Source organism: Chelonia mydas, chromosome 10, assembly GCF_015237465.2.
Source record: "Chelonia mydas isolate rCheMyd1 chromosome 10, rCheMyd1.pri.v2, whole genome shotgun sequence".
In the NCBI taxonomy this organism is placed as follows: domain Eukaryota; kingdom Metazoa; phylum Chordata; order Testudines; family Cheloniidae; genus Chelonia; species Chelonia mydas.
This window is the reverse complement of record NC_051250.2, coordinates 30569021-30592307: the sequence shown is the minus strand read 5'-3', so window position 1 is coordinate 30592307 and position 23287 is coordinate 30569021. Positions and strand designations below refer to the sequence as shown.

At 45.0% G+C, this 23287-nt stretch overlaps 1 protein-coding gene and 1 long non-coding RNA gene across 5 annotated transcripts in view; one reads left to right on the top strand and one right to left on the bottom strand.

The window, feature by feature from the left end:
* The window catches only part of GSG1L (GSG1 like), a 118885-nt gene that overhangs the window by 33694 nt on the left and 61904 nt on the right, over positions 1 to 23287 (bottom strand). For all 4 annotated transcript variants that reach the window (XM_037911179.2, XM_043524280.1, XM_043524281.1 and 1 more), the window contains 2 exons: positions 17114 to 17225; positions 13112 to 13279 (listed from right to left, as the gene is read on the bottom strand). In XM_037911179.2, the coding sequence (XP_037767107.2) occupies positions 13112 to 13279; positions 17114 to 17225 (280 nt within the window). The remainder of the gene's footprint in view (positions 1 to 13111; positions 13280 to 17113; positions 17226 to 23287) is intronic.
* On the top strand, positions 1290 to 21433 carry LOC122462099. The gene is made up of 3 exons (XR_006284452.1): positions 1290 to 1718; positions 19388 to 19719; positions 20253 to 21433. It is a non-coding gene; the product is annotated as an uncharacterized LOC122462099 (long non-coding RNA).

Genomic DNA, 23287 nt, shown 5'->3' with positions numbered 1-23287 from the left:
CAGAGGCTAGGGGGAATGGGAATTGTGGGGAGGGGGTCACGGCTGCATCTCACTCTTCATGATGAATCTAAGCAGCAGGAACTAACATTGTACAGTACATGTGTTGGAAGTGGGTATGTTAATGCTACACCATTTATATGCCAGTCCATGTAACTTTCCAGAAGGAACAGCTCTGCAGATGTTCCCTTCCATGCTTTGCAGAATAAAGTACAGAATAAATCCAAGGCAGAACTTTGCACTTGTACCTTGCATGCCAATAGGAGGCAAATAATCAGATTTGAAATTCTTGATCATTTGTACTGTCAATGGCAGCTACTGGGTGCTCAGTACTTTTGAAAATCAGGGAATTTATTTAGATGCTTAAATATAGACACTAGAGCCAAACCTTAGGCATCTCTTTTGAAACTCTTGGCCAGAATCTTCACATCTCTTTGTGTATGCACCTGAAGCTATTGCAAACAATAGGGATTACAGTACATTAGTAATTTTTCCTTAAGAGCCCACATAATAAGAAAAAATGCTACATGCACATGAGACTATAGGAAATGGTCATACTGAAAGGTAATTATTATAAGGGGAACAGGAGCAAACTCTGTGGTGGTTTACAGAATTCTTTCACTTCTAACATTTGTTTCCAATTGTGCAGAATGTTCCAAACCTTTAACCTTTTGGGCTGAAATTTCCCAGACTCAGGGTGAAATCCTGGCTCCACTGGAATCAGTGAGACTTTTGACATCACCTTCAATGAGGCTAGAATTCCATAGATTCCAAGGCCAGAAGGGACCACTGTGACCATTTAGTTTGACTTCCTGTACAACACAGGCCAGAGAACTGTCCCAAAATAATTCCTAGAGCAGATATTTTAGAAAAACAGCCAATCTTGATTTTAAAATGACCATGATAGAGAATCCACCACCACCCTTGGTAAACTGTTCTGTTAAAGAATGTACCCCTTATTTCCAGTTTGAATTTGTATAGCTTCAACCTGCAGCCATTGAATCGTGTTATACGTTTATCTCTTAGACTAAAGAGCCAGTTATTGAATATTTGTTCCCCATAGACTGTAATTAATCACTCCCTAACCTTCTCTTTGTAAAGCTAAATAAATGGAGCTTCATGAGTCTATCACTGTGTGATGGGGCAGCTGCCCCCCACTGGCAGAAAAGGGGTTAAAAGCAGCCCTAGGGAGACTGTGCTGGAGGCAGCCAATTAGAAAGAGGCTGAGAGAAGTAGCCAATCATGGCCCGGCAGGCTCATATAAGAAGGGCTGCATGGCAGAGCAGAGTTTAGTAGCTGACTAGAGCTTGATGGGAGAAGACCAGGCTCCTAGCAGAAGGAAGGGGTATCAGCACTTGGGACAGAGCAGTGCTGCAACCAGGGACTGGGGGAGCTAAAGAGAGCTCCTGACTGGCTGCTAGGGCCTGCAGGCTGAGGCCCTGAGGTAGGGGCAGAAGAGGGTGTTGGAGCCGCATGGGAAGCAGCCCCAGGACAATGGACTACAATTGCCACTGAAGTAGTGATGGGACAGAGATTGCAGGTGCTCTGGAAGGGGGGGACACAAAGCGTGGCATGACAGGTAATGTCACTGAAGAGGATGCTGCAGTCCTGGGTGTGGTGTTGGTCCTGGAACAAAAGTGATGGGCTGAGGCACCACCAGAGGAGGGTGCTCTGGTGAGCAGAGCTAATTCCCATGACAGCTGGCAGGAGGTGCCGCAGTGGTGAGTGAGACCCATCACACACTAAACACAAGTTTTCTAGTCCTTTAATCATTCTTGTGGCTCTTCCCTGAACCCTCCCCAATTTATTAACATCCTCTTTTACTCAGGGCTTGTCTATACTTACCGGGGGATGGATGAGTGGCAATTGATGCATTGGCGGTTGATTTAGTGGGTCTAGTGAAGACTCACTAAATCAACTGCAGATTGCTCTCCCATTAACTCTGTACTCCACTGGATGGACAAGAGTAAGGGGGGGCGTCAATGGGAGAGTGTTTCCTGTCAACATTGTGTAGTGTGGACCCCATGGTAAGTGGGTCTAAGCTACATCCATTTGAGTTACACGATTCACGTAACTCAAATTGCGTAGCCTAGATTGAATTTCCCCTGTGTAGTGTAGACAAGGCGTCACTGGTCTCTGCCAGAAGGTGAGTTTTTTCTTTCTTTTTGGAAGTTTTGAGCAAAACTGTTCAGTCATTTGGGTGTATGAGGAGAATGGGGAAAAACTAGAACCCCCACTTTCCTTATCCCAATTTTACAGATAACTTAACACTAAACATTTCAAATTTAATTGCTTAAAGTTATCCACTACATCAGTGCCTCAGGAAAAATGTATTAATCTATATGCATAGTCTGTCTGTAAAATGGGTCAAGTCCTGCATGATACCATTTCTCAGGTGATTTGACAGCTACAGCTGGGAAAGCTTCAGGTAATGCAAAGTGTCATGCGAGGCATATTTTAGAAATAAGAAACTTGAGCCACAGGAAAAGTCATAGATGTTTAAGGCCAGGAGGGCCATTATAATCATCTACTCTGACCTTCTGCATCACACAGGCTAGAAAACTTCCCCAATTGAAAGTTGCTCTGTCTCTTTACCTTATCAAAGAGATGATTAAGGAATGACTTGATTACAGTCTCTAAATACCTGCATGGAGAACACACATTTGATGATTAGCTCTTCAATCTACCAGAGAAAGGAATAACATGATCCAATGGCTGGAAGTTGAAGCTAGACAAATTCAGACTGGAAATAAGGTGTAAATTTTTTGGCAGTGAGAACAATTCTCAACCCTTGGTAAATTGTTCCAGTGGTTGTGGGTTCTCTGACCAATTTAAAATCAAGATTGGATGTTTTGGGTTTTTTTAAAGATCTGCTCTCAGCATTATTTTGGGTGTAGTTGTCTGGCCTGTGTTACAAAGGAGGTCAGACTAGATGATGATCACAATGGTCCCAAATGGCCTTGGAATCAGAGAATATATGAATATATTCTTTGGCTAAGAATAACCAAGTGTCCTGATTTGAGAAATACTGTCCAAGATAAAAATTGACGTGAAAAGCATTAAACTCATAAGCAAATGCCCCCTTGACTCAACAAGAAGGTGTTATCCTAGCAAATTGCATTCTAATAGTTGCTATAACACTTATCAAATTAGCAAATCTGTTTTTTAGGTTTCAAATTTAAAAAAAAATCCAACTAGCACCTCAGCAAATTTATAAAAATCACACACACACCCTATTCACACTTAGAGGGGAAGTGACAAAGCACATTGTTTGTCACCAGGGCCATATTTTACTTAATGAGATTTAAAGCAAAGTAAGACACTGGTTTGCAGTATATTTAGGCCCAAGTTGTACTGGCTGAGGGAAAGGTCATAGTAATGCAGCCACCTACACGCTAGGCTCCAGTGGAGGGCCTGGAGTTAGCTAGAACAGCCTAGAAAGTGGGTGGAGTTGTAGCTAGGAAAGGGGGGGTAGGGGCTGGGGTTACTGGAGGATGATGCACTGACTTGGCCTGCCTCCTCAGTTGGGTTCCTAAAGAGACCCACAAGGAAGCTAAATCCACTGTCTGAGAGTGTGCATGAATATAAATGAGAAAACCCACTGTTTATTGCTTTATTAAATCTTGAGGAGCTTCTAGGCCAGACTCTCAGCTCGTGTAAATGGCAGTAACGCCATTAAAGTCAGTGAAGCTATACTGATCTACACGAGCTGAGTGTCTGGTCCTGTATCTTTTTTGCAGGATATGTAGGTTACTGTGGCTCAACTTTGTCACCTTAACTGGACACATTTGACAAATAACACATTGACATATAAGAGAGCATGTAGACACAACATGTCCCTTTTCTGCCCAGTAGGAGGATTGTGTCAATACAAATCATATAGAATACATCTAAAAAAAATGAAAATGATGTGTTATGAAGGCCCTTTCCAAACTCTAAACCAATGACATTCTAACCAGTGCTAGAATGTGGTCTGCCAAGGACAGTCCAGTGGGTTCTGAGCTTTTTGCAAACCAATGAGCAGACTTCAATTTCTATTAAAGACCCCACCCTTCTGTTACCCACAGCATGAGAACCAACACTTCATGACAGGCTTAGTTACATTGTAATAGTCACAATAAAAACACAGCCCTGTAACTGCTTTTACAGGAGAGGATGTCTATTATGAAGGATTGTAACAGGGTGTGCTGAATAAGAAGCTAACTCATCACCCTGTCACTTTAATACCCACGCGTATATATTAATTGGAAGACAGGTAGTTGACAGGGTGTCAATTAACTGAGTAGAACTACAGCTGAAAGGCTAATTGATGGGGAAGCAATCCCAGCAGGTGGGATTATATAAATTGACATGAAAGATGCGCTAAAGAGGAGGGAGCCTGAAGCAAGGCAGAGGTAGCCAGCACTGGTTGCTGTTAGTATGGTGCCTGTCCCTAGAAGCAAATGGGGAAACTACCTGTGCAATGTAAATACATATAACACTATAGGCTGTGGCCTGCTGAAAGAATACAGTAAAACATGGTGCTGATGAAGGAAACCTGGCGTGACTGTGGTCTATGATTAAGTCCTGAAAAGACTCAGGGGATGACCCCATGACAAGGGGATAGTGGGAATCGTTTATTGGTATTTAGAAAGAGGAAAGACCAGAGCAGAGAGATGCTGTGAATCTGTGTATGGTACAGACAGACTAGGAAATAGTTTTCATAATATCTGGTAATATAATCAGGCTGGATTATAAAGTTAATGGAATAGTTCTCTCGACTGCTGGACTCCTCCGAGTTGCACACCCCCCTAGAACAGCATAAGGTAAAATACTCAATTAGCTGTTCCAGTCTGAACATTCCTAGAGCCTTCACTCCCAAGAGGCATCATGCTTTATGCAGGGAGAATTTGCTTTGCTTAGAAGCCATTGCTTAGAAAGTTCTTCTGCTTTGACACTGTTGGCTTGAGCTCAACATTTTATGCCCTTTACTTCCTTGTGACCCTCCTATTTATAAAATCTGGGAGCACCTGGGACACTAGACTTTGCAGTAACACCTAATCTTTAGAATTCTGAGTAGCTCCTAATTTAATTTGCTTTAGGCTTTCTCACAGTCCTGTCATTTCAGTTTTGGGAGCATTGGGGGAGATTTTCAAAAGTACCAAGGTCAGTTTGGCCTAACTCCTATTTGTGCTGTTGAAAATCTCCCCCTTAGTGTTTGTTCCAAGGTGTCTAAAAAGCTTTGCAGGCACAGCCTAAGGACAAACAATTTGGCTAAGGCTTCCAGAACTGTTATTATGGAAGCACTGGCCCTGCTTCATAGTTATGGCTGAGTTGAGTTTTGTACTTAGAGCAGGGATGCAACCATGAAAAATAGACACATCCTCCATAAATGCAAAGAGTAAATGCTGTGCATATAAAATGAGTTTTCTGATCATGTGCTAGTAAATCTGTTTATTAGTTTGAGTTAAAACTAATTAGAAAATAGGTCCCTTAAGAAACTTAGCACTCAACTGTCAGACTCTCCTCCCGCACGCCCCCCCCAGAGATCTCAGTAATGAAATAACACTTAAAACGTGCAAAGTTAATAGTGATTTTGCCTTTATTATTCATAACTGACAGTTTTGTCTTCAGCAGGGGCTAAAAAAATATAGCAATTAGAGCTGGGCACAATTTTTCACATTAAACTTTTTCAATGAATAACAGATTTGATGACACCAAAACGTTTTGCAAATTTGTCATTTTCACTTAATTGTTTTGGTCAGGGAAAAGCACCTAAAATACCCAAACCAAACACTCCCCTGGCCCCCCAGAAAACTAAATGTTTGTTCTAACATTTCAAAATGAAACATTTTGATTTTTTTAAATGACTGTTTCAAAATTTCCTTTAGCTTAATGAAAACATTAAAAAGATTAAATTGTTAATTGGATTTTTTTATTTTTGTCAAAACTTAATTTGACCCAAAACAAACTTTATTTTTTCTTTTTGGTTTGCTGAAAGTCAAGTGTCTGATATAAAACTTTAATTGTTCAGAATTGGAAAACCTAAAAAAATCCATTTACCCAACTATTTGCAAAATAGAGAATTCTACAAATAATTGCTCTTTCAAAATGGATGCTATCTTTATTTTTCAGCATCTGTGAAAGATCAACATCCATTATGCAGAAAAATGGGAAAATGACCCTTACTCATTATTTTTCACTTCATTGCACTAGGTCCGCTCAACAGAAAAGGAGTGGCGGGAGAGAAATTAAGAGGTGTACACATGTGTTCATATGTACCTGTGTGGGGAATGTGGGGATAGGTGGGAAAAACTGTATGCACACATGCATGCAGGGAATTTGAGGAAACAGGAGGAATGGATAATTTGGTGAATGTGTGCATAAAGGAATGGAGGGGGGATGCAGGAGTAAACAGGAATTTGACAGGAGGAGGGTGCAGAGGAATGTAGAGGGTGCAGGAGGGAGGGAGAATTTTATGTGTGTATGTGCACAGATGAGGGTATGGGCTAGAGGAGGTGTGAGGAAAGGGGTGTATACTGACTGATTTGTGATCTTCTGGTGATACAAAGCATCTGTAAACCAAAGGTAACTAGCCAGTACATGTTGGCTGCTTTGCATTGCTCCTGACTGGCAGAAATTATCCAGAGCATACTGGTGAATCTGGCACTAAATTACCAGATTACTGTGTATCTTCAGGTCATTAGAAATATTACATGGTTACATTCTCTGAGTTTCTCATTCAGTATCCACATGAATTTAATACTTTAAAATAAAGGAAATTAAGACGACATTGAGGCTCAGAGTACATATAACTTAATGGTAAAAGTTACATGAAGATTGTAATTATCCCAACACCTGTATAAGGAGTGCTTGTGGCAGGGTAAGTGTGTGTGTGGAGGATGTGTATGTGCTAGAAAGGGGATGTGAGTGCTTGTGTGAGCATTGCATACAGTTAGGAAAAGCTTTCTAGTTAGGGATTGAAAATACCAACACAGTAAAGGCAGCTAAACTCTGGAATAGGCTTCCAAGGAAGGTTGTGAAATCCTTGTCACTGGAGGCTTTTAAAAGCTGGTTAGACAAACACCTGTCAGGAACGCTCTAGATTTACTTGGTCCTGCCTCAGCATAGGGGACTTGACTAGATGACCTCTCTAGGTGCCTTCCGGCCCTACACATCTAGCATTCTGTTTTTTATATGAGATGCAGGAGTGTCTGGGGTGTGGTGAGGTATATGTGAGAAGAGGAATTGTCTAATTCTGGAGGGAGTATGAGCTGTTTGGGTGTAAGGTGGGACATTTGTACATGGAAGAGGTAGTTTGGGTCTGGAGGATGCATAGGGGTTGGGCAGTGTTTGGGGTGAGCATGGTGGGGTGTGTGAAGGGGGTTGTCTGGGTCTGGAGAGTGTGTAGAGTGGTGTGTGTAGTGGGTACATATGTGGTATGGGAGGGTTTGGTGTGTGTGGAGGGGGACAGCTGAGTCTGCAGGGCATGTGTATAATGTGGGTGTGTCTGGCCATGTAGGGGTGTGTATGTGGCAGGTGGGGCTGGGTTTGCAAGGCATGTGTGGGGTGTGGTCTGGTCTGTGTGGGTGTGGAACAGGAGTGTGGTGTGTGTGTAGGGCTTGCGTGCAGTGTGGAAGTACTTGGGGGTGTGGCTTGACAATGGAGTGGTCTCAGTTGGTGTGTTTTGTCTCCTAATGTCTTCATAATACTGTACAATCCAAAGCATGATGAGATGAAAGACCCCTGTCAAAAACCAAGGAACAAATCTTCATCCAGATTCTGATCTTCCCAGGCAGGAAGATCTGAATAGCCTGTACCGAGCTGGGCATATAGCCACATGGCCAGTGTGCTCTGGCTAGAGAAACAATCTTCTCCCCTAAAGAAGTCATCCCATATAGGGGAGAATGAGGCTATTAAATGAGAGATAGCTACATGGTTTCATGAACACCTTTGCCATTATAAAACACCAACAGACTGTTTCTGGGAGTATGCCCTGTATGTAAGGAGGAGGCCTAGAAGTAGAATGTCTGTTTCAAGCACATGGTGTGATGTATTCAGCAGTTCTGATGTAGTCACACACACATTCATGCTCTTCCTCCAGAGTGCCCCCTGAAAGACCACTCAAACCCACATTCCCAGTCCAGTGAACTTTTGATTGGAGAGCAATACCTACAGCTAGGGGTTCCCCACACCAAGAGATGTCCCACTCATTCAATCTTTTTAAAAGATTAAGTAGACTATTGCTTTCTTCCACAAACAAGAAGCATCTTGGATTTTGGAGAGGGAGAAACAGCGACCCTGGAACTTTGAGCATTAAGGAAAGTTCAATATTGCTAATGTTCTGCTACAAATGGGATAAAAAGCACCATCAAAACATGCAAGGGTTAGAATTGTTAGTCTGCTATACAACTCACTTGGTCTGTTTATCATGCAGGAAGGACTGGTAGTGATGCTATATAAAATTGCTTAATACTTCCTATTATAATCCCATTTTTAATCACTTATAATTCTGCCACACTTTAACAGTTCAGGCAAAAATGTTCCATTCTTGCTCTCTACCTCAGGGTGAATTTTTCTGGGAAGACTCACCAAAATTTAATTTGACAAAATTAACTTTTTAATGACTTTTTTAAAAAGAGCTAGCACCTTTTGGAGCTTGTAAATTGTCTTGCAAATTGATGTCAGAGGGGCCTTTTACTGTTCTAATAAAACTAAATGTGGCCAATTTATAAGCCTCAAAAAATCACCATTTATACTGGCTGAGTAGAAGTTGTCATAGGTTTGCTGCCAAAAATCTCTGAACAGTCCATCTGTATTAAGCATGCTGCCTGGCCCTGCTGAGGCATCTCCAGCATTTGGAAAGAACCATGCCTCCAGCCAGGACAAAAATGGCTCATTCCCCTCCTGCTCTCTGCCATCAATATCTTTTCACCTATGGGAAGGTGCACCACTTCCAAACGTGTGCTCCCATGCCTTGCTGAGCTGCCTGTTTGTTAGCTTCCCCCTCCAGATACCTTTTAAGCTAATGAAAGGTACACTGAGCAGGGAATCTGGAGATTAGTTCACATCTCATCTCCTTCACTGACTGACATCAATATTTCTAGGCTGCTTTTGTTTTGAGCAAGGCCTTTTGCCCTACCTGAGGGGGAAGGCAGGTATTCCTGCAATTTCAGATAGAATACAGATGTGTTAAGGTCACTTCTAGCAGAGCTGGGACTAGAGTCTAGCTTTCCCAGATGACAGACTTCCATCTTGGCCACTGAGCCACCCTGCTTTTCAGAAAGTCTGCCAAATCTGTGTGCTTGTCCATGCTGTACGTAAAATGGAAATTCTCACATATGTAACCAACTGTTTGAGTGTGCTGAGCCTCATGAGTCATTGGAAGAAATTAGCTGCAAGTTTTAAGTGTCCAGCCAATCCACAGTCCAGCCAGGTGACCAAGGCAGGTCTATAGGTTGCTAATGAAAGCAGCTACTCAAGTCTGCTCAGTGTTGCTACCTGGTTGGGGATGCTCCTTGCTAGCTGGCGGTTGGTCACTTAGCTCTCCTGATACTGTTTGGTGTGAGTCAGCATTCTCTATAGCAGCTGACCTATGAATGATCACAACCTACTTCTGCTGCCATCTCATGTGGTTACTCTTTTAACTCAAGAGGTAGCAGTCTGTGCTGTGTATCTAGATTAAACCCTGCTGCTGATCTATGTGGGGAGCTGATACACTGGCACATGAATTCCTTTGATTTTTCATCTGCCACAAGCATGACAAGGGAGGGGCTGTGAGTGTATGGGGAGATGGGCAATGGACTGGAAGGAGGGAGGGGCAGTGCATGTGTCTGCCTGAATAGTGTGTGGCAGGAGATGGGCACTGTGTGTTTGTGGTGAGGAATGGGGGTGATCTGTGAGGAATGAATGATGAGCATGCAAGGGGATGGGCAGCTTCAGTGTGGGAGAAGGATGGGCTCTGTGTGGGGAGGAGATGGGTTGTGTTTGCAATGGGGTTGAGCGAAGTAGGACAGTAGGGGATGTGGATGGTTTGCAAGGGGGATGATGGCTGGCCTGTGTGCAGGGGAGGTGGGCAATGCCGATATGCTGGGAAGCAGGGGCAAGGGATGTCTGTCTCCACAGGATGTGCGGTGTATTGGTGGGGAAATGGGTGGTTTGGGGGGTAATATCTGTTTGTGCAGGGAGATGTGTGGGGAAGATGGGTGTGAAAGTGAAAATACATGTTGGTGAGGGTATGTGGGAGGAAATGGGCGGAAGGAGGATGGGCAATGGATGAGTTTGGGAGGACTGGGTTGTGTGTGGGATAGACAATGGGGGTGGGGCAGGCAATGAATGTGTGAGGAGGATGGGGTAGTGTGTGGGGCAAACATGCATGTGTGAGGGAAGGGGCAGTGTTTGCCGGGGGGGGGGGCAAGATAGGTAGTGTGCACGCCAGGGGATAAGCAGCATGTGTGTGGAGGATTGGTAGGGTGGGCTGTGTGTGCATGTGAGAAGGTGGGCTGTGAGTGAAGGGGCATGACCTTTGTGTGTGGGTGAGATAGGTGTTTGTGTGGGGAGGATGAGCTGTGTGTAGGGAGTTGTGTGTAAGGTGGTAGGCAGTCTGCATACAGAGGGATGGACACTGGGGAAGAGAGGTGGGGGTGTGTGGAGGGGAATGAGCACTACGCATCTAGGGGACAGGCAATGGGTATGAGGGTGGAATGGAAACTTGTGGGTGGAGCTGGGCAGTGTGAAGGGGTGACATGAGGGGGTGCAAACAGAGGAATGGGCAGCACATGTGTGAAGGGTGATGTGTGGGATGTGCATGCAGGGGGATGGGCAGTGTGTGAGGAGGAATGCACTGTGGGCAAAATGGGTGCTATGAGTGTGTGGAGTAGGAGTGGCTTGTGTGTTTTTTGGGGGGTGATATGTGGGGATGGTGGGAGGTGTCAAGGGTGAGGGAAGTATGCATATGGCATATGAGTGGAGTGTGTCTGGAGGAGAGGCTAGGCAGTGAGGTCGGGTGGTATGTTGGAATGGGATGGGTGGTTTGTGTGGGGAAGAAGGGCAGTGTTTGGGAGGGGAAATGACCAGTGTGTATGTTGGAAGAAGGGTGATGTGTGGGGGAGTGTGGTATTTGTGTGGTGTTTGCAAGGCAGTCGGATGGTGTGCAGTGGTCAGTGGGTGTAGGGGAACAGGTGCTATGTGCCTAAGCTGATGAGTGGCATGTATATGGAGAATAGGCAGTGTACATATGTGAGTGGGGAAAGATACTTGTTTGGGGGGCAGGTTGTGTGTGGATGGTGTGTATTTGGAGTGTAGAGGATTGACAGGTGTGTGTGTGTATATGGTAGTGGGTATGATATGGGGATGGGTGGTGTGTGTGCATGGGGTGAGTTTTTTGTGGAGGGTTGTGGGATGTGTGTTGAGGGGGATGCTTGGTATGTAAGGGATGGGTAGGGTGTGTGGGAGTACGGTGTGTGGGGGGGGAGGGAATGTCTGGGTGGGGGTGATGGGCAGTGCATGTACATGTAGGCAGATGTGATTTGTGGCCAGGATGAGCAGTGTGGGGAGGGAATATGGGAAGCTTGTGTTGGGTGATGTGAGGGGGCAGTATGGTTGGTGTGTTTGTAAGGGGGTTGGGTGGCATGTGAATGTGTGAGATGGGTGGTTTGTGGGGCAAGTGTGTGGAGAGGATGGCAGGGGATGGTTAGCATATGTAGCAGAATGGCAGGCTGGCGTGTGTTTGTGGGGAGATGTGTGTATTATTGGAAGAGAATGGGCTGTGAGTGCTTGCAAGAATGGGCTGTGGGTGGTTGTGTGTGGAGGGAGATGGGTAGTGGGGGTGGGGAGGATGGGTGGTGGTGTGTGGAGGGGGATGTGATTTGTAGGCAGTAAGTAGGATGTGTGGGGTATGGCTAGGAGGAGCAGTGGGTGTATGCAAGGAAGGCTGCAGAGCATGGGAGTGTGGTTTATAGATGGGTGAGGTAATGTGGATGAGCAGTGTGTCGAAGGGACAGGCAGCAGGCCCACTAGCGGAGGGGGATCAGTGCATATATTTATGGGTAAAGACGAGTGTGTGTAGGAGGGGGATAGGTGGCTTGTGTATATGTGGAGGAGGACAGGGTGTGTGTTAGTATGCAGGGGAAGGTGAGCTGTGTGTGTGGTGGGGCCAGGTGAGTTGTGGATATGTGAGCATGGAGTGTGGAGGCTGGGAGATGAGCAGTGGATGCAGGCAGCAAGGGAATAAAGTATTTGTTGTGGGTGCTCATGTGTTTGAGACTGAGTGATTGGTGCACATGCTGGGGAAGGAGGGGGGATGACTTCATCCTTCTTAGGAGGAGGTGTGCATGTGGCAGGGGTGTGTCAATGGCAGGTGGGTTGTGCCCACAAGTGGTGGGGTTGATAGGTGAGGTGTGTGTACAAGGCAAGGAGGACCGGTTCTGTGTGCACATGCATAGCTGAGGGTGACTGGTGGTAAGTGTGTGTCTCAGGGAGGATGTGGAATAATGTAGGGGTCTGATGTGTTCCAGGGGGAGAGGCTGGTGGAGTATGCAGTTGTCCCTACTCCCAAAAGCTGCACATTTCAGACACTGGGTCAGAGCACAATGTCTGTCTGTTGCAATGGAGAACACATTTTCAAATTGAAGCCAATCATGTCATTGAATCCCAAGCATTTTCACCTCATTCCAGCAGGACTGAGCCCATTTCCAGAGAAGCATCTGTACTGCCTAGATTCTGAATTGCTTTTTGCAAGTAGATGCTCCCAGAGCAGGGGCAGCTTCCTTTAGGCAAAGGGAAAATATCATTTTCACCAAACACTGAGCATTGGTGTAAGACTTTCAGGCTGCACACACTAGGAGACAAGTCTTTGCTTCCATTTGCAACATCGCCTGCAAATCAGACACATGCCATTGGGAGCTTGCCAGTCTACCTTTAATGAGTATATAAGAAGTGGCATGCAGGGGGACTTCACAACATTGAAGAAAAAACACTAGTAAAGAAGAATCCTATGGGCTTCTCTTTAACATGGTTCTTCTCCAAGTATCTCAGACTCCACCTAGATCTACTGAGGTGGGTGAGATCCCAGACTTTGAGGCTAGCAGTAGAATCCACAAAAACCTCCACTGACCCAGAGACTGACTGCACTGACCTTTCTCTGAAGTACTTGATTGCCTCCTGGTCTAGGAAGGTCTGCTCCTCTCGAAAGCCCTGCTCAAAGATTTTGCGCTTGTGTCTGAACTCAATTACAGTCTTAGTGTAAGAGTTCAATGTAGTGACTGAGGCAGCCATGCAGCAGGTGAAAGAACCCCACGCCAGACTGTGGAAAGAAAAACCAGCAGACAGAACGGGGTTAAGACAGCAGCCCACCTCGGGTTTCTGGAGGCAAGAGACACATGTAAATGGAGTGTGGTCAAGAATGACCAACATATTAAAGAGAAGGTGGGTGCAGTAACAAAGATGTAAGAAGATCTCTGTAAGCTCAAAAGCTGGTCTTTCACCAACAGCAGTTGGTCCAATAAATGATATCTCACCCAACTTGTCTCTAACATCCTGGGACCAACATGGCTACAACAGATTTGACTCATTTTACTTCAAGAACTCTGACTAGAGCTAGACTACTTGGTTCAGCCAACAGCTTCACCAAAAAAAATATATATTTTTGGTCAAACAAAACTATTCACAAGTTTGGGTCAATAGATTCAGCTGAATAAAGAATATTCAAAACATTTTCAGAATGTTTTGACTTTAATTTGAAATGACATTAAGAATTTTAGCTGGATTTTTTAAAAAAGTTAATTACATTTTGGTGTAGGGTTAACACACTGAAAATCCAAAAATTTCACTTCAGATAAAACAATGTTTTGTTTAACCTGAAATAGGTGTGGGTTTGTTTTTTTTCATTTTGGCCCCTGAACTAAAAACCGCGATTATTCATTCAGCTCTAATTGCGGCCCGATCTCCATAATGCAAAGCAGGATAACTTGGGCTGCGATTCTTATCCTTGGCAATGAGAAGTCCTGTCTGGTAACATGGATGCCACAGTTGAGTGGGATGAAATTTTTCAAATGACTAGTTTATTCCCCTAAAATGCAGTTTCAGTTGACCTAAAACTATTCATGAATGTGATATGAATTCATTGAATGGTTTGTCAGGTTTTTATTTGTATTTTTGGGACTTCAGTGCTATTCACAAAACAGCAGTAGGAAGAGGTGATGCCCACCTTATCGTTCAGTGATTAGGGACCTTACCTGGGCTGTGGGAGACCCCAGTTTGGCTCCCTCTGCCTAATGTGGGAGTAGAATTTGAACTGGGCTCTCCTACACTGAGCTATAGGGTAGCAGGAGGTAGGTTTCTCTGGGTATGTCTACACTGCACTAAAGGACCTGCAATGCAGACAGCCTGGGTCAGTTGTCTCATGCTCACTGACTTGGGTTGTGGGGCAATAAAATTGCAGTGTAGACCCACCCACTCCTGCACAGGGTCTCAGAGCCCAGCCTGAGCCCAAGTGTCTCTGCAGCTCTTTCTAGCTCCCACAGCCCAGCCCTAGGAGCCTGAGTCAGCTGACCTGGGTTCTGAGATTTGGTACATGGGTTTTTTATTGCAATGTAGCTGTGGGAGCTATGCCTGAAGATCTTTAAATTTTTCATGAAATCAACACCTGAAAAATGTTGGAAATTCTGAGTTAAAGTTGCATTTAAAAGAAATCCAGACAGGATAAGACCTGGAAATGTGCAGTTGACACCCAAACAACCTTAATTTTTCCCTGCAGCAATGTAATAAATTAACCATACTTGAGTATGTATGGTCCTAGATTAAACTGATTTTTAAATACAACTAGGAAGTTGAATTCCAATTCCTGCTTTAAGTGCAAAACTCCACTCAATATTAACTATGCCGCCATGACCTGCACCTCCATAACACTGGTTGCAATTAGTCTAGTTACCTATACATCCCCATTGCTATACTATCTGAGCACTTCACATCGCTCCCATTTGAGAGAGGGCAGTATTATTCCCCCCATTTTACAGAAAGGGGACTGAATCAAATGAGAAACTATATGCAATTTTACTAATGTCATACAAAGCTTGTGACATAGTCAGGAACTGAACCCCACCCTCTAAATCCCAGCCACAAGATGTCCCTTCCTCTCCTGTACTACTTCAGTGGGGTGTAGGCCTTCCTGCTGTATAGGCCAGACTCAAACACTAGAACTGGATTTAAAAGGAAGCTATAAATATCCTATATATATAATTTGTTTCTGACAGAGGTAATCATACTTCAGGGCATCATCTGATCCCCAGAGGGATCAAGGAACTTTCCCCTACTTACAACACCTCACAACTGGCCTGAAGGCCATGTGGAGTATATTTCATTTCACCCTCTAAAGCATTACATGTGGGCCACTGCTAGAGGCAGATATAGTGGTCTGGTCTGTTTAACAGACATAATTGCTAATCTGGAAGGCAGGAACATGGTTTTATGGTCAGAGCAAGGACCTGAGAGTCTGATACACTGGGCTCTTTTCTCAGTGGTGATACTGGCTTGTTGCATGGCCTTTGGGAAGCCACTTAGGCTCTGGCCTTAGTTTCCCAAACTACAGAATAAAAATATTGATGTGCACCCCTCTCCAGGGGGCACTGGGACTGATTAGATGTTTCTAAAGTGCTTGGTGGCCCTATGATGGGAGATAAAAATGTTGTTAAGCATGAGACTGTCTCTCAGTCACTCAGGGAAGCTTGGCAGGAGGCTGTAGCTATAACACAAATCGACAACTAGGAACCTGAAAGTTTGATTTTACTTTAAACGTGTGAAGGTTTGGGAATGCCCAGTGACCATGACCTGGGCCATGGCACCTTCAGCCTCTCCCTCACGGCTGTCAGGCTGCTTCCTGCTAATCACTGAACTGACACTCACAACTAGCTGGCCCCTGTACATCCAATTTGTAGCTAACAATGTTAACTGGTGTAGGTGAGCTCTGAAACCAGGGTGGGGGCCACAATAGCCTCCTGATAACCCTTTGAAAAGGGGTGAGGGAGGCTAATAGTTCCTTGCATTGGAACACAGGAGGGATTGTGGGGGATAACAATTGTGGGGGGGCTGTGGGATCCCAGAAGTGGGAGTGGGGGGCTAAAAATCCCTTGCATTGGAATGTGGGATTTGGAAGAGGGGGGAGGGCTAATCCCTTGCCTCACAATGTGGAGGGGGCTAATCAACTGTATTGAGGTGCAAGGGGCTAAGAACATCCTGCCTCTGGTCCTGGAGGGTTGTTAATCACCTGCCTTGGGATGTATGTGTGGGTGGAAGGGTCACTAATCCTCTGCCTTGGTGTATGCAGGGATTATTGCATCCACACCTGCCTGATTTGGGGAGTAGAATTAAAATATTACTCAGTAATAAAAAAAATTAAAATGTAATAAATTATAAAGGAAACCCCTTCCACAGGCTACACAGGACAATGCAAGCTGTTGAAAGTTGTGAAAACTGCCTGTGATCAAAATATTCCTAGCTCCCCAAATTCTCCTGTACTAGTCAAATGTGCCAGTTCTCCTAAAGGGTAGGATAAAACATATTAGGGGGCTTCTAGGCCAAGCCATTATTTTTTTCATGAGCAAAATACATTTGGGAATCTTTCCAAAGCTGCCGCCACCGCACCCCCCCCCCCCCCCCACAGTACATTAAATTCTCTCCAAAACACTTTTGTCTGATTTGCCTCAAACCTTCCAAGAAACTCCCCCGGGTGCTATTGTGAGATCCAAAGACACTATGCCTTGCACTGCCACATAGGGGCATTGCCGCTTCTATAGAAAATTGCCCTGTAAGGCACAATTGAGCCTAAATTCAGGAGACCAACATTTCAGAAATGTTATGGCACCTAATTCAAATGTATACACTTAATGGAACTGCTCTCAGTGGTGGTAATTGTGGCTGCAATTGACTTGCAAGAGATATAATTTTTATTTGCAATTATAACTAGCCAATGCAATCCCAGTTATTGTACATCCAATGTCCATGATCAACTGTGAGTGTTTTTGCACTTGGAAATGCACATACAATTTCCTGGAGATTTAAGACCATGTTTGTAACCCCTGCGCTGATATCCATAATCAGACAATTTAAGAGTGAGAAGATACTAAATGAAGGAGACACGTACCAGAAGGACCAGCCATAGTCCCATGAATGTGGTCTCCAATCTTCTGGTCCAAGGCTGACTGTCACTTGGAAAACTTGGGTGTACATCATATGAGCCACCATCCCCAAGAGACCTGGAAAGCAGGAATTGCAATAAGAACATTTTTCCCGATCTTTTCTGTCCTTCCTGAAGGAGCTTCGCCAACTCCAGCAGATGCTGAAAGCTCCTGCAAAATAACCCTCTTAGTGCACCCTGCACCACTGCAGAAAAGGCAGCACATTGTGGGCAGAGGAAGGGAGCCATTCAGTTTTGTTATTTTACAACACAGTTTGAACGGTGCAGGAGTGCTGATGGTACAAAGGAAACCCTTTGAAGAGCTTGCCAACACATTAATGTTACCATCAACCTTGCTACTGTAAGCCAGGTTCTCTCTGGTTGTGCTATTCAGGTACCAAGCAGAAGCTGAATGCTTCCATTGGTTGCTCATACAAGGTGATGTTTCCAAGAATCATAAACATCCAGCCCCAAGTGTCCCTTGTGAGAAGTTGTTCTTGTTTATTATATTTATTACTATATCACCTAGATCAGTGGTTCTCAACCAGGGGTACATATACCCCTAGGGGTACACAGAGGTCTTCCAGGGGGCACATCAGCTCATCTAGATATTTGCCTAGTTTTACAATGTGCTACATCAACAGCACTAGCGAACTCAGTACAAACCTAAAATTTCATATAGACAATGACTTGCTTATACTACTCTCTATTACCATATTTGTATTTCAATTGATTTTATAATTATGGTAAAAATAAAAGTAAGCAGTTTTTCAGTAATAGTCTGCTATGACTCTTGTAAGCAAGTTTTTAAGTGAGGTGAAATTTGGGGGTACACAAGACAAATCAGACTCCTGAAAAGGGTACAGTAGTCTGGAAAGGTTGAGAGCCACTGACCTAGGAGTGCTAGTCATGGACCAGGACTCTATTGTGCTAGGTGCTGTACAAACAGAGCAAAAAGACAGTCCTTGCCCCCAAGGGCCTTACAATTTAAGTATAAGATGAGACAGATGACTATAGACCGATGGGGAGCACAAGTAGGTAATGAGACAATATTAGTCAGCATGGTAGGCAGTGGTCTCTGCACACCAGCAGCCCAACCATTGTCCAGGTTTTTGGAGGCATCGCCGCAAAGGAGAATTTTGAGGAGGGATCTGAAGATAGCTAATGGAAATAGCTTGGTGTATGTTCACAAGGAGACTCTCCCAAGCATGGGAGAAAGCATGAAGGTGTTTGAAAGTTTAGCAAGTGGTCAGTGGAGACTGGAATTGTGGGGCCACCATAGGTGAGCATCAACAGCTCAAAAGCAAATAAAGGATGATATGTAGTGTGAGGACTGACTAGAAAGTAGAGGACTGCTTTTGGGGCAGGAAGGAATTCATTAGTAAAAGGATGCAAATGCAGTGTACCATGTGCAGTATTTGAGACTGACTGATCATAACATGAAATTTATATATATTGTGATAAAGCTCTGTCCTTGTCTCTGTTGGTCCCACATTTCCTGGCAGATTTTGTTAGCCTCAGAGGTTCACTGTGACCCTCCACATAACCTCTCTCTCTAGAGACAAGGGTCACAGTCTGAGCCATTATCATAAGCCAGCGAGGGAGATGAGGAGAAGCTATCCTCCCTTGCACAGTCTGTCTCCCAGTTTCAGTGATTAATCAGGGTGGGTAAAGGGAGGAGCCCAGGCCCACCCCCTACTCCAAGCTTCAGCCCAGAGACCCTAATAGTATCAGCTATGGTAGCTGACCTTTTAGAAACATGACACGTACAATTCCCTGGGCTACTTCCCCACAGAAGCCCCCACTTCCCCCTTACCTCAGGGCCTCCTTCCTTGCGCCTGATATGGTGTGTACTGCTCAGTCTCTCCAACAGCACAACTTCCTCCCACAGCCCTGACATCCACACTCACCTGGCCGACTGGGAGGCTTTTAACTAGTTTCAGCCAGTCCCTGATTGGCTTCAGGTGTCCCAATCAACCTAGCGTTCTCCCTGCTTTCTGGAAAGTTCTTAATTGGCCCCAGGTGTCTTAATTGACCTGGAGCAGCTGCCATTTAACTTATCCTGGTACCAGGGATTTGTTTAGCCTGGAGCTAATATATCTATCTCCCACTACTTTTCTATAGCCATCTGGCCTTGCCCCGTCACAATATGTGGGGGAAAAAAAACCTCCTCTTAACAGAGACAGTTCCAAATTGCATAAAGTTACATGCAGTATAAAAGTCTCATGTTTTTTTGTACAGGTCATTTGCTTGAAGACACTCGAGTACCAAGCACACATGTTGGCCATGAAGGGCTGGGATTTCTGAGAAGATGACAATGTCATCTAAATAGGTCATTACGAACTGCTTCAGAACATCTCTAAAGATGTCATTCACAAAGTGCTAGAATGTGGCTGGAGCATTGGAAAGACTGAAGGGCACAACAAGGTATTCAGAATGATCATACTGGCTGTGAATTGCTGTCTTCCACTCACTGGCATCTGGAATACAGACTAGACTGTAAACACCACAAAGATCAAGCTTGGTGAATATTTGAGCAGAGCCCACCCTCTCCAATAGTTCAGTGTTCAAAGGTAAAGGGCATTCATTCTGGAGGGTAATGTTCATGGCTCGACAGTCTACACAAACATGCAAAGGGTATATTAGGAAACACTATTTCACTAGGAGGGTGATGAAGCACTGGACTGGGTTACCTAGGGAGATGGTGGAATCTCCATCCTTAGAGATTTTTAAGGCCCGGCTTGACAAAGCCCTGGGTGGGATGATTTAGTTGGTGTTGGTCCTGCTCTGAGCAGGGGATTGGACTAGATGACCTCCTGAGGTCTCTTCCAACCCTAATATTCTATGAAAGAGCTGTATTCTTTTTGACAAACAGAACTGGAGCCCCTGTGGTTGATGTAGATGGATGGTTAAAGTTTTTTGCTAGGTCCTCATTGAGGTATTCCCACAGGGCATGGAGTTCTGGCTCCAACAAGGGATAAAACCATCCAATGGAATTTTGGCCCCTGGCTGAAGTTCAATGGAGCAATCATAAGACCTATGCAGGGGTAGGACATCAGCATTTTTTTAAAATCAAATATGTAGGCAAAATCTCAATATTTTGCAGGGATTGGTGAGCTGTTACTCCTTGAATTAGCTGGACACAGAAGGTGGTGATCTTCTTCTCCATGCTAGTTTCTCATTCCTTGCTGCCTGACTCTGCAAGACACCATTGCTGGCAGTAGCCTGACTCGAACCATACCTTTTGCATCTTCCAGGAGATATTTGGATCATGGACCAAGAAGCAGGGGATGCCAAGTATGATGGGGAAGTGAAGTGAGTTAATAAAGTTAAATTGCAGGGTTTCTTGGTGGTCTTGTATTTTGACCCAAAAAGGCACAGATTCAAGGGCGATGAGACTTGAGGATAGCATGCTACCTTCAATCAATTTCACCAGGTGTGGGGCAAGCTTTCTTTTTACTGGAAGCTGAGTAGCCCTAGCAAACCCAGCGTACACTGAATTAATAGAGGCTCCAGAATCCACAGGTGCAAGTTGGGTGCAGCTCACCTTAGGTGTGGAAGGGATGCAGAGACAGAACAAGACTAACAGGTGGGGATGGCAGTGATCCACAGCTGTTAAACTGCATGTTGGCAGAAGAGGGGATCCATTTCAGAAACCTGATTCCATTATTACGTCCAGCCACAACCCCCTTAATGGGGCTGAACTCGGTTGTTTCCTGGATCTGGCGCAGGTCTGGATTCAAGGGCATAGTCAATGGTGAAGTGACCTGCCCATCACAGTACAAGCAAAGGCCATTCCATCACCAATACTCTTTCTCACAGACAGTGAGGTGTCTGGGCATTATGGGCTGCACCTAGGGGCAGTCGGAATGGGACCACACCCAGACTTGGGTTGAATGTATAGTCTTTTTTCCATGGCACCATTCGAACAGTTGACTGAACTATACTTACAGATTGACAGTATACGAGTTCAGCACTGTGTGTGCTTTAAGTTGGGGGCAGCCCAAAGCTCAAGATCAAACTATTGATGAGATGTGGGTCAAAATGGACTCAGTCTGTTTAGCTTTACCCAGGGACCCATGGGACACACTAAATCCTTGAGTGACCCAAATTGATAACAATATTTAAGAAATTGTACTTAGTGAATGGGCCAATGCAGAAAAATTAAAGGGTTTCTATTCCCGCTATTTTATGTGCTTTAAAGCTTGGTTCTTGTAAATGCTGTAAAATCCAAATGGTTAATTGGATTGCTTTGAAATTTGGTGTGCCCCATGGGCTGCACGGTAGTGTTAGGGATCCCAGTTCGACGTCATTTGATGCCTGGAGATCCCCCCTGAAACCAATTCCCTTCTGTTGCCTTGGACTACTAAGCTGAGAGACTAACCATTGGCTGAATCACACACCGCCGTGAGTCTGATGAATCTGAGCTCACCCTTGATGGGTTTGAACCCACCCTTCAGTTACCATAACTAAGGATAAATTAATCACAAACCCCCACCTAAAACAAAAGGAGTGGTTGGAGATTGGCTACAATTTGTGAGTCATGGGTGGCTGTTTGTTTTGGGAGGTATGTAATCAAAGTGAAAAGAGTGAAATGCCTGCAACCTGCATGGAAACTTTTTTAAAACACTGCAATAGAGACTCAAATTAAATGTATACCTCAACTTTTAAAAAAAAAAAAAAAAAAAAAAAAAAAAGAGGACCAAAAAATGTCACCATGGCAAAACAGAGTAAAAGAGGCGGTTAGAGGCAAAAAGGCATCCTTTGAAAATAGGATTTGACTTCTAACTCAGGAAAATAGAATGGAGCACAAACTCTGGTACTTCAAGTGTAGAAGTATAATTAAACAGGCCAAAAAAAAATTTGAAGAGCAACTAGCAAAAGGCACAAAAACTAACAGCAAAAAATTATTTAAGTACATTGTTTGGCAGGCTTCCTGCTTCAAAATGAGCCACTGGATGATCAAGGTGCTAAGGAGCACTCAAGGAAGACAAGCCCATTGCAGAGAAGCTAAATGAATTCTTTGCATCAGTCTTCAGGACTGAGGCTGTGAGGGAGATTTCCACACCTGAGCCATTCTTTTGGGTTGACTAATCTAAGGAACTGTCCCAGATTGAGGTGTCAGTAGAAGAGGTTTTGAAACAAATAGATAAATTTAAACAGTAATATGTTATCAGAACCAGATGGTATTTTCCCAAGAGTTTAGAAGGAATTCAGATATGAAATTGCAGAACTACTGACTGTAGTATGTAACCTATTGCTTAAATCAGCCTCTATACCAGATGACAGGAAGATAGGTAATGGAGGTTTTTAAAAGAGGCTCCAGAGGCAATCCTGGTAATTACAGTCCAGGAACCTAAGTTCAGTAACAGGAAAATTGAAACTATAGTAAAGAACAGAATAATCACCCACATGTGCAGTGGGTTGAGCCCCCACTTTAGGGAAGGCTAGCTCCCAGTTCCACCCCTTCCACCCTTGGCCCCCCAAGACTCTCTGCCCCTCCCCCACAGCTGGAGCCACGAGTCCCAAGTGGCCCTCCCTCAGCCAGAGGAGGCCCAGGCTGGCCAGAGGACTGAGCGCGCGCCCCGCCCTTGGCTGGAGTCCCAGGTAGGGTTGCCAACCCTCCTAGATTGGCCAGGAGTTTCCCAGAATCAGAATCCATCTCCTGGTGGCTACTGAAACCAATCCATGAAATTTTAATAGGCTGCTAAAAGTCCAGTCAGCGCCATAGCGGGGCTAAGGCAGGCTCCCTACCTGCCCTGGCTCTGCGTGGTTCCTGGAAGCAGCCAGTATGTCCCTGCAGCCCCTAGGCACGGGAGCAGCCAGGGGGTCTCCATGTGCTGCTCCCACCCCAAGTGTTGACTCCACAGCTCCCATTGACCAGGAACCACAGCCAATGGGAGCTGCGGGGGCAGTGCCTGCAGGCAGGGGCAGTGCACAGAGCCACTTGGCTGCCCTTGAGCCTAGGAGCCGGACATGCTGGTTGCTTCTGGGAGCCACCTGAGGTAAGCGCCGCCCAGCCAGAGCCTGCACCCTCACCCCCTCCTGCACCCCAACCTCCTGCCACAGCCCTGAGCCCCCTCCCGCACCAAAACTCCCTCCCAGAGTCCATACCTTGCATCCCAACCCCCTGCCTGAGGC